This window comes from Pseudorasbora parva, chromosome 20 (genome assembly GCF_024679245.1).
Source record: "Pseudorasbora parva isolate DD20220531a chromosome 20, ASM2467924v1, whole genome shotgun sequence".
In the NCBI taxonomy this organism is placed as follows: domain Eukaryota; kingdom Metazoa; phylum Chordata; class Actinopteri; order Cypriniformes; family Gobionidae; genus Pseudorasbora; species Pseudorasbora parva.
Window position 1 is genome coordinate 39,966,398 of NC_090191.1, and position 17,332 is coordinate 39,983,729.

At 37.0% G+C, this 17,332-nt stretch overlaps 1 protein-coding gene across 5 annotated transcripts in view; it reads right to left on the minus strand.

Moving 5' to 3' along the window:
• slco1c1 (solute carrier organic anion transporter family, member 1C1) overlaps positions 1-17,332 on the minus strand; it is a 63,562-nt gene that overhangs the window by 43,352 nt on the left and 2,878 nt on the right. Inside the window, exons 1-4 of one of the 5 annotated variants that reach the window (XM_067426953.1) lie at positions 3,450-3,552; positions 3,302-3,340; positions 2,336-2,752; positions 97-239 (exon numbers count right to left, since the gene is read on the minus strand). In XM_067426953.1, coding sequence (XP_067283054.1) covers positions 97-225 — 129 coding nt within the window. In that variant the 5' untranslated portion in view covers positions 226-239; positions 2,336-2,752; positions 3,302-3,340; positions 3,450-3,552. The other 4 variants (XM_067426954.1, XM_067426951.1, XM_067426955.1 and 1 more) reach the window with 4 other exon arrangements.

Consider the following 17,332-nt stretch of genomic DNA (forward strand, 5'->3'; position numbering starts at 1 on the left):
CCTTCTCCTTCAGGCATCAACACGCCGCTTTTTATTATGACAATTAAGTCCTCCAGAAAATAAAGCTCATATAGGGGTTAAAGTAAGGAGATTTACCTTCAGGCTGGAGCAACAGGGCCTTGGGCCGTTCTCTAGTGACCGTCTCTCCTTGTTCGGCGGGTCCATCCTCCACAAAAAGATCTGGTTTTCCTTGGGTGACGTCTCTCTAATGCAGTCTCTTGGCATTTATGCATGCAGCCCTGCAAGAGACACAGTTTGCATACGTGTGTGATCTGTTTTTCCAGACATCAGGTGCTCACAAGCAAGAGTATGCGGTTCTCTTTACAGGTTTAAACAGAATTTGAGAAAATTTGGCACGGTGCGTAAATCAAAAGTTCTGAATTCAGTTTCTTGCGGTGCAATTCTCTTCCACTTCTTATAGACTGATTGAAGTGACAACTCTAAGAATAGCAGCGGAAAGATCGGCTCCCAGGAGAAACGTGCGACTATCTGTGGAAAGCATTTTCTGGTACAGGTTTCAAATGCATATCTGAATTGTGTAAATCTCGGGGGGAAAAACAAAAGGTAAAATGATGTAAATATCGTTGCATTCAGAATAACTGATGACCCGTACGAGGACAGTACGCAAACTCGGTGTGCAAACTTTGCTATCATATATACGAATGCATGCCCTACGCTCATCTAATCCAACACCGCAGGCGTTCGCTCAGCTCATGTACCTTCGGGAAATTTTAATCTCTATGAGAAATACTGGAATAAATGAGTTTGTGCAATGCACGCTCTGTAGTTTCTGTAGGATTTAAACTTGCGGCTTTCCCACAGACGACAGAACTGTCATCTCACCACTACACTTTGTTCCTTCTTCTGATTTTACAAGGTATATCATTAAAAATTAATAAAAACCTGTGCCCTAACAGCACTAACTCTTAAATAAAATAAATCTGTGTGGCTGAATCACACAAACGTTGACAAAACTCTCAACTACTGCAAGAACTAAAGTCGACACTTCTTCATCATTTTTTTTTTTTGTAAAGTCAACCAAGATCCAGTCCTCATATATATACTTGAACATCATATAAGCAACATCTATAAGACTTCCCGAAGTCTCTTGAATCGTATAGGCTGGTAGGTTAGCTATTCAGGCTCTGATTGTGTATTCTGATTGAACTTGATGAGTCCTTGAGCGCAGCCAGTGCGGTAAATGAAACATCAACTCAACGTTAAATTACAGAGGCGGCTTTGAATTCATAGATCATTGGACACATGCAGCTTAACTTAAACATACTGCAGCTTCCTTCACAAGCTGACTTATTTACTTTAGTCATTTAGCAGATGCTTCTTCTGCTTTTCCGAGTCACTACACTTATAAAGGGAGGGACAGTCCCTCTGGAGTAACCTGAGGTTAAGTGTCTTGCACAAGGACACAATGGTTCAAAACAGCTCTTTGTACAGAGACAGATAATTGCTTTGAGTGACACAATTGCACAGCACCCTACATCATTACGCCTCAGTTCATTCGTATACATGTCGCATTTAATCCGTGCGATGCATCACCATTTATAAACAAAACTACTGTGCATTAAATATAACATAACCAAAAAATATTTTTAACCAGTTAAATACTGATAAATAAAATTTTTGCAGAATGATTACTAGATTTTGAACTCGTAGCCTGTTCACTGATCAGCTCGGATCTTTAACCAGTCCACAAGTTTCTCTAGCATTAATGCATTGCGTTTATTTTGAAACCACGAGCTCACTTATACACCAGACAGATGAAGGTAAGCAGCCCGGTCAATGGATGTGGATGAGTGGTCATGACAACCAGTGCGCGAGTACGTCTAATTAACCAGCAGCTGATATGAATCCACGCCGAACCCACGAGTGACCACAGGGAAAAAACACATTCTGCGAGTGTTGAATGTATAAAACACATTGCATATCCTAATAAACTTGAATGTTTTATACAAAACGCAGTAGTCTTCTGAAACCAGACGAGCATGCATAATTAAAAGGCGCCAAAATAAAAATGGTTGTTAATATAATGAATATGTCAGCGGTGCGGTATTATGATGCACAACAAGTCTCACGGTTCCAACTAATCCAGCAAACACACGGCAGTCCTCATGCAGACCTACTTTTAACGAGCAGATGTTGGTTTTCTCCTCTTCTAACACGCGCACGCGGCTTTGCGCACCGCCAGACCCATTTTAAACCATGTCATGTCTTGTGCGCAATGCACATCCATAATTTGTAAGCAAGAGATGAATTAGGTCACAATATTTTACGCCTGCGTATGTCTTGTCATATAGAAGAGCAGTTGCGATATACTCACCAAACCCCCACAGTTCAAAGGCTATACGATCCGCGTCCCGGTCTCCTCTTCTCTTGGCCGCTATACAACCTATGGATATGTAAGTGTCCCCGCTGGTCCAGTGCGAGTGTGTATGGAGCAGATCATGCGTGTCAGGTGGGTATCACATGGAAAGAAACTTCCCACGGGCTGCCGGAGACGAGGAAAGGCACTTGGTCCTGGAGGGGTTTCCCAACACTTCCACTCAGATCCGATTCTTTCGCTTTCAGCTCGATGCGTCCGAATAGTTTAATCTTTTTGACGTCAAACTCGTAGGTTTTTCACAAGCCTTTCCTGAGAGGTGAGATAGTTTGTTCTGCTTGAAGCGGCTGGATGGATTGAGCTGGAGCACGTGATGATCACATCATATGCGTAAAACGCGCTCTGGTGCTTTCAACACTGTTGTAATAAAACGGTCACACTTTATCAAAACTTACTTTTTTATATAAACATACGAGTGCATTTAGATCCGTTATGACTTTAAAAAAAAAAGAAGAAGCACGTATCAATATTTAATGAATGCACACATCATCTAATGATCTGTTCAGCCTTAGATCATTTGATGATTCATATTTCATGTAAAGACATTTGATCATGATTTGCGTTACAGACTTGGTTCTGGCTCTCCTTTAACAGCTTAAAAACACCTTGAAGTACAGGGTTGATCCTTAAAGATAGTTTTTTTGTAATTTTATTACTAGTACATATTCAATAATGTCTGTAAAATTGGTTTTCAATGTCAGAGAAACATACTTTATCACAAAGAAATGGTATCTTTGAGACGTTGAACACAGAGAAAGTCAAGTGTAAAAAAGCCTGCAATTGCATTTTGATCTACAATAATACATTCAAGTCTCATCGGTGCGACAATGCAAATGTTTCCTAAGTAGCCTATATCAATCTTTAAAATGAACTCGATCTATCGATTTATGGAGATGAGTTACTTGCCTTGCTTGCGTTTCCATGCGCCCTTAAGGAAAACCGTGCCTGCAAATCAAAACTGACGTCAATATGAGCGACAGACACACAGATTCTGTCAATGCCAAAGCAAAATGTCAAACTATCTGTGCAAAGTCACTGCTCAAAACCACTCAACCTGCATTTATCTGTTCCTGTGTCCGTCCTCCTATATCCAGATCAATTATACCGAGGCCTGGCTTCCAAAGATAAACATTTCTGAAAGGAATGGGTGGCCTTTCCTGAGACACATACACATACAGATCACATTTATCCACAGCTGGAAGATTTTGTTTTAGCCACATAATATTTACAGCTACACTTCTTAGTAATAGTCACATTATTATTATTATTAGTAGTAGTATATGTTATTTATTAAGTCTTACAGCCAATATGGAGTCCTCATATAACATGTTTTCAGGAAAAGGTGGATAAAGGAGACAATGCACATTCCCTTGTTTCCATGGAGATGACCAAGCCATAATATGACAGTTGTTATAACCTTCTGACTGTGGATTATACACATCCTGCTCTTGCTGATGCGTGGCTTGTCCATGTAGACTGGAAAGGCACCCAAAGATAAAGCCATTAATGGACTGGTCCTGCATTTCTGATTTAAAATGTAAAAAACGAATCACACAAACCATTATGGTATTAAATGCACTGCACTTTAATGCAAATGCACGTCATATTCAAAATTGATAAAGATTATGAAATGCATTGAGTGTTTAAACTTTGTCAGACAGAAATAGGGATTTCTATAAACATGCATTCAGCCTCTAAGGCATAATGCAAGAAATATGCTAAAAATGCATTCTTCAGCACATGCATATCTAATCTGAGGGATTATGCTGTCAAAAAATGAAAAATAATAATAATATAAATGATGGCAAACACACGGGAGAAAAAAAATCAAATTGTAGAGCATCAAGCAAACAGTTTGATGAATATTTGATACTAAAATAATAAAGCTTTGCAAACTACTGGATAAAATATAACATGCTTAATGTGCGTTTCCCACCAGCCAGTAAATCAGTTTTTTAAAAGAGGGACATACCCGTAAATTCAAGCTTCGCCTTTCGCGTTTTAAAACTCGATGGCACCGTGTCGAATGTGAAGAGGGGGATTGCCATGTTAATCTTGGACTAAATCGGCCACCGTAGGAGTTAAAACGAAATCAGAATTGAGAGGAACAGAAACTAATATTCACTGGATGGTCATATACCTTTACACCGCTAGATGGGGGAAAATATCACACAGTGCAGCTTTAAGCCATGAAGACATTTTTAACAGGAAAATAAAAAAACGTTTAAATTTAATTTAGCGATCAAAGATGAGTTTTATGGACTTTCACACTAACAACACAACCATTACTAATAAATATACAGCCATTATACACTACGAAAAATAAATGAGTAGAAAAGCATATAATGTCCAGTACCTTTTCTGCTTAGTTTAAGTAAATTTCTTTTGACTCTAAAACACAACACAGTTCAATGCCTAATTAAAAAAAATGCACTAAAATTGCTGGGATGTTTCAACCCATGTTTGGGTCAAACTTTGGACAAAACCAGCTAGTAGTTTCGATGTTCTGATCTTGTTTAATCGACGCACCATCCTAAATAAACCTGTGTCTTCCGTGATACCCTGACATTTTTAATAATTCTGATCTAATATGATTTCTGACCTGTAAGGTTGCCAGAATAATAATCATACACGGTGTGTTAATAGGCCAGAGGAGAACTGGCACCCCGACTGAGTCTGGTTTCTCTAAGGTTTATTTTTCTCCATCACGCCCTGATGGAGGTTTGGTTCCTTTGGTCGCCTTTGGCTTGGCTTGCTCAGTTGGGGACACTAAAATTATGGTTAAAAGTTATTCAACTAATTATACAAATAAAATGTATGAATTAGGTTTTAATTAATTCTATAAACTATAATGCAGATCTGCCAACATTGTCGCTATATGATAAATTAAAATAAGCTGATAACATCACTGTTTTCTCCAGTACGACTGTACAGCCAAATCTAATTTTGTTGCAATATTATCCAGTTTGACACTGTGAAGCTGCTTCGACACAATCGTGATTGTAAAAGCGCTATATAAATAAAGTTGATTGATTGTTTTAATTTGCTTTTTAAGCCGGGTGCACACTGTGCGATTTTGGCCACGATTTGGCCGTCTGAGACAAATTTAGCAAATCTTAAAAGATTCCTCAGATCCTAGGCTAAAATCTGACGTCTTTGGCCGTTAGTTTGACATGTTCACCGGCAGCCGATTAATGAGCGCTGCGATCAAATTTGACCTCAGACGAAATTCTGGCAGTGTCAGAAGATTTGGCACACAATCCTGCAGTGTGACTTCTCCTACGACGACAGTCAAATATCTCCGTTTTTCAAGACAAACTATGACCAAAACGAGTACTAGAGATTTCTTTGTAGCCAGCATTTCAGTCCCGCGTGTAATGCAGCTCACCGTCACTGAACGCGTCATTCATTGATGATTTAAACTCCGGGTGAGTTTTCATGTGCGCGTCCGTTTTTAGCGCGCCTTCACTATCGTGCAGTCTGACATTAATGACAACTGAGATCTTACAGTCTGACAAGGGACATTCGCAAAGGATTTTGAAAAATCGCACAGTGTGCAGGACCCATAACACCCAATGTTTGAGTTTGTCCATATTTGCCCCAAACATGGGTTGAAACAACCAGCATTTGTTAGAGTGTGGGGAAAAAAAACACCTGTGGGAAAAAATAAAATAAAATTGATGCAGAAAATTCTTTCATATTAACAAGGTACATTTCCTAGAGCGTCCATTTGCTCTGGACAAAAGCAACGCAATCAAGTGTTCATTTCTCCCTCAGTGATTTCAGCGAATGACTCATCCGGTGTAACTGATATCTGCGCTGTGTGATATTCTGTAAGTGTCAGGATATAACTGGGTTAAAATAAGACCAATCCACATCATTTTCTTTACACAGACGTGACACAAACGGGTGCCTTTTAGAAGTTGCTTTTAAACAGGCGCTTGGCTTTGAAAGATTTTCAGCATTAGTGATCTGTTTGTGGTTTGTACTAGCTTCGAAAGACAGAATTCTTGGCCTGGTATTTCTAATAGGATTTTACTAATCCATTCTCCGCCGTTTGCCCTGTCGAACAAACGGCTACTTCAGCTCTGTATTCTTGACAGGGTACTTTATAAATGGGTTAGCCCATTTACAGTATCACTGCTACATGACACAACAAGTACAGGATAATCTATGACGTTAGAATAATAATTACCGCTAAGAATATGAATAATGTGCTAATTGTCTTGACTCAAGAGTTAAAACGCATGTGCAATCTCAACTCCAGGAAACGAACGCTTTAGCTGCAACTGTCTGACTTCACGCACAACAAAAGTCCTTGAACTGATTGTATGCATACTATAGAGATAAAGTGTACCACCGTTTGCATTTGAGGGCCACGTGTGACGTCACTACCAGATATAAAGAAGGTATTTTGTGCACACAAGATAAATCTCGGCAATGCACATGACTTTAGACCGTCCAATAATTATTTGATTGTCCTTGGCCGCACCTCCCTTTTCTATGAATTCAAATCACAAGAATAATCTGTGATTAATGCATCTTTCCAGGAAGTTTCTCCAGCTCTATGAGACGCCTCCACTCGTGTCATCTGCAGCATGTGCTCAGGAGGAGCGTCTATGCATCGCGTATGCATTTAATGATCTGGATGAAGAGGGAGTTGTGTGCCAGACCCATGACTCATCATTTGTAAATCAGCACCAGCCCTTCTCACTCCCCCAGACCAGAGATCGGAAGACCTTCGTTTTCTGTCGAGGCGAATGCGTCCGCTTGCGTAAGAGCTGCAGTCAAACACAGAGCGTGATATACAATCTTAATCTGCTATTGTGAAACGGACTCATGTGTAATCGAAGTATTGCAGAACGACATCCTCTGCTGAACCTTCGCTAAGCCCCGCCTTAATAATATAACTGACCAATCCTGTTCCCATATTAAAACAAGCTTTTGCTTTTTTTCTCATGCAAGCCCAGTGTGCTTGAATGAGTTTTAACAGAAATTATCCCTATTAATGGCAGATACAAATGTATTACTATTACTATTAATAATAACTTAAGTTCGACATTACATTTCAAACTAAAAAATGCTTTATTTATTGTTTAAATGTAGATAATTTGTCATTTTCATTTAACATGAAATCATCACGTGATTAGATTCAGCATGAACTGATATACAAAAATAATATGAAAAAGGAATATGTGAATGAGTAAAATTTGAATATTTATGCATGATCTAATTTGGTCTATTTTTAAGGATGACTAGTCATGAATTTACATACTACAAGCCAAGGCAAGTTTATTTGTATAGCACATTTCAATGGTGACCAAGCCCAATAAAATGTCCAAATACTTTAGTATAATTTTTTATCTTAATTACTAAAACAAAAGGTTTATGTCCACTATCAGTCTTAAAAATGAAAGTTAGAACCCTTTTAAAGGGACAGCTCACCCAAAAATGACAGACAGTTGCTGCATTGTAAAATCAAACAGTGATTCAAAATGTCCTTAACTTAATTGTACAAATCTCGTAATCTGTACTATTCACTTACTATTCCTTGCTTACTCAGAAAACCCAAGTTAAGATTAATTGGTATGTTTAAGTGCCATTTTTTCAAGCAAAAAGAAAATCAGTGTTCACGTTGGTTGGGCACTTGGAGCATTCATATTATTATAACTTTTCCTATTGATGCAGTAATGCAACAAGAAATCAATTATATGGTTTCAAAGGAAGACAAGTCATAAATAGTTTGCTTTTAAAAGTTGACGTATACTGACTGAATAATTAACTATAGTTAATGATTTAGTCAGAAATTAAGCTCACCTTTTAAAATGAATATATGTAATATGTTTATTGTTGTACTCTCAAAAAAATGTGCTTGTTGGTCTAACTTAATAAAATGATGACACCTATTTCCACACAGCTGATCTGATTTATGGCACTGATGTATAAAATTAATCCAAAGTGAATGAGATCTCAGTTTCATTTGACATATTCTGTGAATGTTTCCTGAACATAATTTACTCTTGTTGAGCCAAACAGTGCTGTTTCTGTTCAGGCTGATGCCCGGTTGCCTTAAAGTTCATTGAAATTAAAAATTTGAGTTAATACAATGAACATATTTGAGAATCAACAACCATTATTCAAATATTATTAAAAGATTTTGTAAGCATGTTGGGTAATTGTGTGTGTTTTATTTCTGATGATGCAGTGAAACATGCCAAATTGTGCTATTTTTATGATTTATCACATTTTTTATGTGGTTCAGATACAATAATATTTTTAGTTTCTATTTATTAAACTAATTCCCTTGATTGTATCAACTCAAATTTTTAAATGTCAATAAACTCAAATTTTGAAGGCAACCAGGTTAAGTTAAACCAACAATATTTTTTTACAGTTTTTTTTTTAAGAAAATGGAAAGAACTGTTAGAGTTTAAGTGTTTAATGTTTAGTAACTTTGAACATTAAACAGAGTTTGTAGAATATATTTGTACAATATATAGCAGGTCCTCAAGCCAAGCACATGCTCTACACTTCACAATGGTACCCCCCCAAAAACACTAACATAACAGAAACTTTTAAATAATAACATAACAGAACATTAAACATTAAAAGACTCTCCATTTTCATATATTATTAAAAATGCATAAAAGAGCACTTTATTTGAACATTTAATCTCCGAATTCAGCCCTTTTGCAAAGCATGATGGGAAGTGAAAGTCCCGTTTGTTTGGGTGACCTTCAAAAATGACCTTCTTTTAAATAATAATAAAATCAATAAAAACGACATTCTTCTTCTGAACAACAAGCGTCATTAAGAATAATAATCATAATAAGAATAATAAGAATCTTACAAATCGTCATGTAATTATTAATGTGAATGAATCTTACTCCACATCACATCATCATCACTATTGTACACCCCAATACATGTGCCGTGATACGAAATTAAATGCTAATTGTTTCAAAACGTGCTGTAAAATAATGCAGTGATGGTAATTTATCATCCAAACAGCTATTTAAACTGATGGAGTGCGCTTCTCAACCTCCACACTATTAACAGTACTCGTAATTTGGGTCCATATTTTGTTTTTGTAGGTGCCTTTAATTCCACTCTTTAAACTCCCAAATAAAACAATTTCGTTTTTTTCCCCACTTCCCTGGTGATCTCGATGGGCGCGTCTCAATCATCTCAATAGTCCACTAGTCAGAGCACTGATCAGGGAGTCAGCCCATTGACTTGTGTCCTAATCAGTGCCCTGACTAGTGGACTAGTGAGATGATTGAGCGCGCCCGATCTCCACGTCGGAGAAGTTTCGCTTCTTTGCCGTCTTCCGTGTGTCCATGGCATAAAATGAGGGCGTGGGGGAGGCGGAGACTTGAAGCTATAGGGGCGTGTTATTCTAATGACGATCGTTTTCAGCCGCGGGATTTATCAAGGGCAAGTATTGCGTACACCTGGATTGCAGAGGTGCGCACAGCTTCATAAATCAGGCGGTGAGAGGAGTGTAAGCATAATCTTACGCCAACATATACACCAGTTTCTACGCAAGAATGATAAATGAGGGCCAATATCTTGCAGTTGATCATTATCGAGTCACACACAGACTTCAACATTTAGCAAAACACAACAATGGTAACATCTATGGAAGCTGTACTAAATCAAGAGTAAATCTAAAGTAAAAGATCAAGTACTCTCTACACAGTTCTTTTTTATTAACTAACTCTTCTTTAAGTGAACTATACTAACTAAGCATTTGTTAGTCAAGTCAAGTCAACTTTATAATATGCTTTTACAATGCCGATTGTTTCAAAGCAGCTTCACAGAGTTAAACAGGAAAATATTGCAACAATATTTGATTTGGCTGTACAGTCGTTCTGGAGAAAATGGTGATGTTATCAGCTTATTTTAATTTATTGTATAGCGACAATGTGGGCAGATCAGTGATAAAGTTGATACAGTTAATTTAGTAATTCATTTTATTTGGATATTTAGTTGAAAACTAAACTTTTTTTTGTGTCCCCAACTGAGCAAGCCAAGCCAAAGGCGACAGTATAAAAACATACTAATAGCTAGGGCTGGGCGATAAAACGATAACGGTAATTATCACAATACAATTTTCCTCGATAAAACAATAACAACAGTTCGAGAAATTCTCGATATAAGCGCTATGCATAATGCTGCGCATGCGTATTGCAGACCGGGCTTCTGGGTGCTGCACGCGCTGTTGTTTACAGTCAGTGGCTGACAGGCTTGGAGGATCAGAGTGAAGTGGAGCGAGAAAAATAAGTGATAGTGATTAAAAATCAGAGCTCACGATCAGCTCGGAGGACACGGATATCACTGACAAGTTAGTTCGCTCAACTTCAGTGGTTTGGAGATATTTTGGCGATCCCATCCGACATAAAACAGCGACGAAGGCTACGTGGACTGCTTATCAATATCATAGGTTCACGTTCACCACACGGAATTTAATTATTATAATTAAATTATAAGTTATAAGTTCCTCCATATAACATTGAGCCCAACACAGCGGTAAATCTACATTAACTACATTCACACACAGGCTTATTACCTTGTTAGTTGCGGAGAGTGACTTACAACAAGCTATCGCTACCAAACTATATTCACTAAAACATCCGAGTTGTACATGACTTGTATCATAATTGTTTATCTTTGGCGGTGATGTATTAATGACTCAGCATCGCCTGTATCAAAAGAGAAATAATGTCATCTGGTGTTTAAAATAAATAAAATAGACTAGACAGCCTCCTCTCGCGGCCAGCCCACTGTCGGTGAGGTGTGTGTGTGTGAATGAGAGAGATGCACTCTTTTTTTTTTTTACGTTTGCGTATTTAGTGTTTTACTACTTACACGATTAAGTAATGATATTATTGATATACAGTGTAGAGTAAAAAAATGCTGACCACAGTTAAGATTTTAATAAATAAATCTACCTCAGTTTTAATAAATTGTTCACCTGTTTGGGAAGTGTTTGTCATGTTTTGACAATAAAGGATAGTTTAAAACCACAGTTAACTGTCTGTTTTCTACATCTTTCACTCAGGAGCAAAAACATGTCTTTAAACTGCAAAGAAATAAAGATTTTACATTTATCGTGATATTTATCGATATCGACTGATATGGAAAATTATATCATGATAATTTTTTTGGGCCATATCGCCCAGCCCTACTATTAGCACAACATACTATTCGTTAGCATGTTGGTTTGTTTTTAAGTCTAACTTATTCGATTTTACAGTGTGGTCCCCAGTGACTCCCATAGTAGGGGAAAAAAAATACTATGAAAGACAATGGGGTCCATAAACTGTTTGGTTACCAACATTCTTTAAAATATCTTCGTTTGTGTTCAGCAGAAGAAAGACACTTATACAGGTTTGAACCAACTTGAGGGCGAATAAATGATGACAATTGTCATTTTTGGATGAACTATCCCTTTAATTTCTATAGCTCATAAAACCCATATGATCATGAGCAATATTAAGAAAATACAGTATAGTAAAACATCAAGATTCTTTAAATAACCAGACAGAAAAACCACTGATGAACCTTCACTTTTAAAAGATATATAGGTTACGGTGAAATTCATAGCAAACTGTTCTTGAGCGTCTCTCTGATCTTGAGCTCACAGGGAGAATAGCAACGCTGCTGAATTTGTGCATTTAATTTGTAAATCTCCCTGACTATGGAGTAACAGAGGCCTAAAGCTTTAAAGAATCCTTTCTGAAACCTTTTCCAGTCTCATGGGCTTTAACACAACCACCTGACTCACTGACTGAAGACATTTTCCCTCCACGATCTTGATCACTGACACCATTTGTCTGAGTTTGGTTCGCTAAATACTTTCAGATCATGCTATTCATGCTTAATTTGAGATTTTGGATTTCTTCATTCTTCAAGGCATGTCTGTCAAAAACAGATTAATTTTAACGTTTACAGAAAATGCTCAAGGTGAACTGGAAGTGAATGTTGTCTGTGTTTGAAACACACAAATAACCTTCATTATTCATACCAGTTAAAGACAGATCTATATTTCCTTGCCTCTTGATATTTAGTACAAAAACTGATTCGATCATTCTTAATGTCTTACCTCCTCTACATCCATTAATGATATTACCATGATCTTATGTCTCTACTGTAAAACCTTTGGCTAGGAAATACTGTAGTAATGTGACCTTAATATAATGCACTGTAATCCCACTGTTAAGTTATTCCTTTACAACAAAATTGTAACTACAAAAGGGCTAAGAAATTCAAAGTTTTAGTAAATAGTGGCAGATTTCTTTTGGTACTCAAACATATTAATTACTCTCAACTTTAAATATTCGAGTAAGCCAATTCATACACAAATTTAACTTAGTTAATTTAGTGTGAAAATTTTGCTAACTTTAACTACCTAATTCAGTAAATGTTTCCTTGCTAATGGGTAACAAACAAATTGGCAACCTCCCCCAGTTTCGGTTCCAGTAAACTGCAATTCACCAACTGGCCACTAGGGCTTCAGAAGGGAGCAGAATCTCATTGAGCTCATGTTAAAATGCCCAACTTTACAGCAGAATAAAATATGTTTAGAGCCAGGTACAAATTGTGGTGTTGGTCTATAAAGCTAATTTTGCCCTTCATGACAACTGTGAGGGGGATTAACTTTTTTTATAACTTTTATTTGTTTACATTATATGAAGCCTTAAAGTTCTGCATAATTAAGGGTGTGGCCACTTTGAGTGACAGGTGGATAGCCATTTATACTCTGTCTGTTAGTCATCACGTCACCTCACCTCAGCTTGTCTGTTATTCGTTATATTTTCTGTTATCCGGGCATGGCACGCGATGATGTGCTGCTAAAATGGCAACAGCCAGCTCGACCCTACTTTATGCTTCAGAATAGCCTTAGCTCTTCAGAATCCTATGGGTGACGTCATGGACACTACGCCTGAAAATAGGCTAACTTCCGTCAACATAACCAACGTGACAACCTGCTTGCACAGAGAGCGTGTTGGGGACTATTTTCAGGTACTGCGTAATATTGCGCCACTGCATGCATGGTACGGCAGCAAAGTTCCCTGATTATTAAGCAGAATGAGAGTGTAATTCCTAGCCATATCTGTCTAGAAAATCACAACGTGTCTATTTTTTTGTTAGTATTAGCACACTACAGAAAATTCAAGTTTTAAGTAGGAAAAACATCAAAACTCTTTGGTCATCTTTGAGTGAGATGCTAACAGTCTAATCCGATTCAATGATCTGTGCTAAGCTATGCTAAAAGTTCTACCGCCAGACCCGGAGATGGGCATAATAGATTCAGAAACAGTAAAACTTAACTGTTGAGTTTAGAAATAAAATGAGCCTATTTTCACACACAAAAAAAGTGGAGTGTTCCTTTTAAACTAAGCTAAATTACCATAGCAAAGCATTAAACACTGCTGAATGTCCCACTTCTTAAAACAAACAAACAAAAAAATACATTATTTAATACTTTTAATAATATTAGCATTTACTCTCCCTTTCGAGTGTCACAGACATCCCAGCCCATTTTCAGTTAAACTTAGGTTTGTCTAAATTAAAAGAAACAAGTTCAGAAAACTCAAAACAATTCAGATTACTTAAAATGTGTCAGTTTAGAGAACTCAAAAGACAAAGCAAGTTCTAACAAAAAAAAAAAACATCAATCATTTGATTGAACCCATTTGTTTAAGATGGCTCTACTCAAACCAATTAATTATTTTGAGCGTTAGGGTTTACAGACTGCACTGAAAAAAATGTGGAGTGAAATTTACTTAAAAAAAGCTAGGCAACTTTTTCCACACAGAAAGTGCTTGTAATCTTTACTCAGGCTATTCTAAGTAATATTAACTTACTAGAACCACTTATTTTTAATGTAAAATACACAAGTAAATCGCACTGGCAATTCTCATCTATAGATTGTAACTTTCACTCAGATTACTATTGCATCCAATTACAAAACCCAAGTGAATATTGCTGATATTTCTGAGTTTTGCATGATGCACCCAGAATGCATTGTGATGAAGCATGTCACCATTGTTGAGATTCTTAGGTTGAATCTTGATATCCGTGTCTGAGAAAAGCTTGCAGGATTCAAAGTGCTTAGTGTACAGTTTGTTATAAAATGTATTCAACTTTTCTGGTTAAAACTGTGCCGGAGCTTTTCTAAAATAAAACAAGGTTAATAGTATATTGCTCATATTCAGGTATAAGATTGGTGAATTAAGCCACTACACAATGATCATATTCTTATCATCAAGTGGCCAAAAGCATCTGATCGTGTTTTCTCTGCTGTTCTTGCCATAGCAAACTCAGTCACAGCAGTGAGAGAAACACTAATATTAAAAAGTCATCAAACTGCCCAACTAAAGAAAACACTAATCGCCATAATGGTGACAAAAAAAACCTCTATTAATTCTCAATAAGAACTTATGTAGCTTTAGCTACCGTTATTGTGATTAAAACTCACGTTCAGTTAAAAGTCAAAACTTACTGAGAATAAGTCAGCCACCACTGAACAAGTGGGATCTTTGTGAAAAATCTGTGCGCATTTTCAAATGCACTTTGCTTTTTCCGATTAAAAAAAAAAAATTACTTAATATTTTAGGTGAATGTGCTGTGACTATAAAATAGTATTTGTAAATATATGATAAAATTTACTCTTTTCTCAGTTAAGTTATTACATGATTAGACTGTGTACATTTTACTTAAGATATATAGTTCCAACTTAAACTTGATTTTACAATGTAATAATTACGAACTGTAAAAAATTTGTGGTGGTTTTTGTTGGTTTAACTTAAAAAAGTAGGTAACCTGGTTGCCTTAAAATTTTGAGTTTATTGAAAATTAAAAAATTGAGTTGATACAATGAAGGAAATTAGTTTAATAAATAGAAACTCAAATTTTTTTTGTATCTGAACCACATAAAAAATGTGATAAATCATGAAATAGCACAATTTGGCATGTTTCACTCCGTCATCAGAAATAACATACACATTATTGCCCAATAAGCTTACAAAATCTTTTAATAATCTTTTAATAAAGGTTGTCGAATCTCAAAAAAATTGCATTGTATTAACTCAATTTGAATTTCAATGAACTCAATTTTAAGGCAACCAGGTAACTTTTTTTCTAAATAATTTTTTACAGTGCATGAATAAATGTAATAGATTTTACCATACCACAAAGTCATTTTTTTCAGTGTGTGATGTTGGACTATTTTGAACAGGGAATTTTTTTTAAATGCTTTTCACTGCCACAATAAAGATAAACTTTAGGTTTAAGTGTTGCTTCAAATCACCCAAAGTAACAATGAGATTTGAGCAAACAGCTCTAATGTAGCTGAACCTACAGGGCCTTCCAGGGTTCCCACCGTTTTTTTAGGTAAATCAGTGATGGACACTGTCACAGCTACAAAAGGACTGACTCCTTTATTGATCTGGAGTCTGATGTGTGTTAATCAGGTGCTCCAATTAGTGAAAGTGCTTAAGACTTCTTATACTGGTCAGAGGATGTGAAGGACGCTCTTGACCAGCACACAGCCAGCTCAGTTCCCACTGCAATTAACCTTCCCGACACCCAGTTTAGGATCAGCGGATGAGCACAGCTTAAAACTGGATCAGGAATGACACACAAGCAAAACCTTTGGCACGGTGACTGGCCTCACGTCATACGAGCGTCATTTCGCATCCTGTTTTTCTGGACTTCAGCACACGATCACAGCACAGGCACAAAGTATGAGATAATATTAAACAAAAGTTACGGCATAAAATGAAGAATAAACACTGCAATGAAGAATAAATCCGTGCCGCTGTCATGACAAATCGGGTCTTCCCTTGAAATCAGATCTCTATCAACTATCTGTTAATGATTATACTCAGTACATATGAATGATATTCATTCATAGATTACTATAGTGCATAATAAAACAAGTTGAATGTTTCTATCCCTTAATAAACCGTTAATCAATCACTAAATAATAATGGCCTATTAAAGGTGCACTATGTAGATTTTTTGCAGTAAAATATCCAAAAACCACTAGGCCAGTGTTATGTTGTTCAGTTTAGTTCTAACAATATCCCAAATGTTTCCAACTATTTGTAAATTGAGAGAAAATTGCTATTTTAACCAAGGAGCTTGTATGTCTGAGGGAGTTGTCTGTCAATTGCATCATATCTGCATTACCCTCGGTTTATGGTTTTATTTTGCAGAAACGCTTTACTCTTAGCAGTGTGAACAGCAGCCGCCGAGGAAACGCACAGAGTAATGTCATAACATAAATTTTCAAAATACTCAAATGTATCTTATATAATAAAAAGAGCTGTTACCTCATACTCATGACCGGACAAGCGGAAATGGCATCGGCGCCTGTGGCATAATAAAAGTCCCATTGCTCACGAGCTGTGTTGCGTAACTATCGCTCCAGCGGCCTTGTTCAGCTCCTCAACACTCGCTCTGCTCTGCTTCATACTACATTAACGTTAATAATCACATCCATGGACACAGTGCCGTTTCTAGGCATAGGCAAACTAGGCGGTCGCCTAGGGCGCCAACAGCTGGGGGGCGTCAATGAGTCCCCGCCCCAACAACATTTTTTAGTTATTTCATATATGTTTTATTATTAATATTTCGTACTTTTGCTATTTCAAGGCATTATGATTAGTTGCGATTATTGGAGTGAAGTCGCCATGGTGATATTGGCGCTGCTGTAATGAAATGAGATCATGTAGAGGGCGGCAGAACGTCGTCATCCGTGGCGTTGTAACGCTTGTGTCCGAGTGAAAAATGCGGATAGCTTACTTAATGTAACTGGAGTGGATGCAAACACGGAGGCGATTAACATCAAACAGATCGCACTTTATTCCCCGCTGAACTCTCATCACAAACTCCCTTTCCGTCCACAGCATTACTTAATAAAAC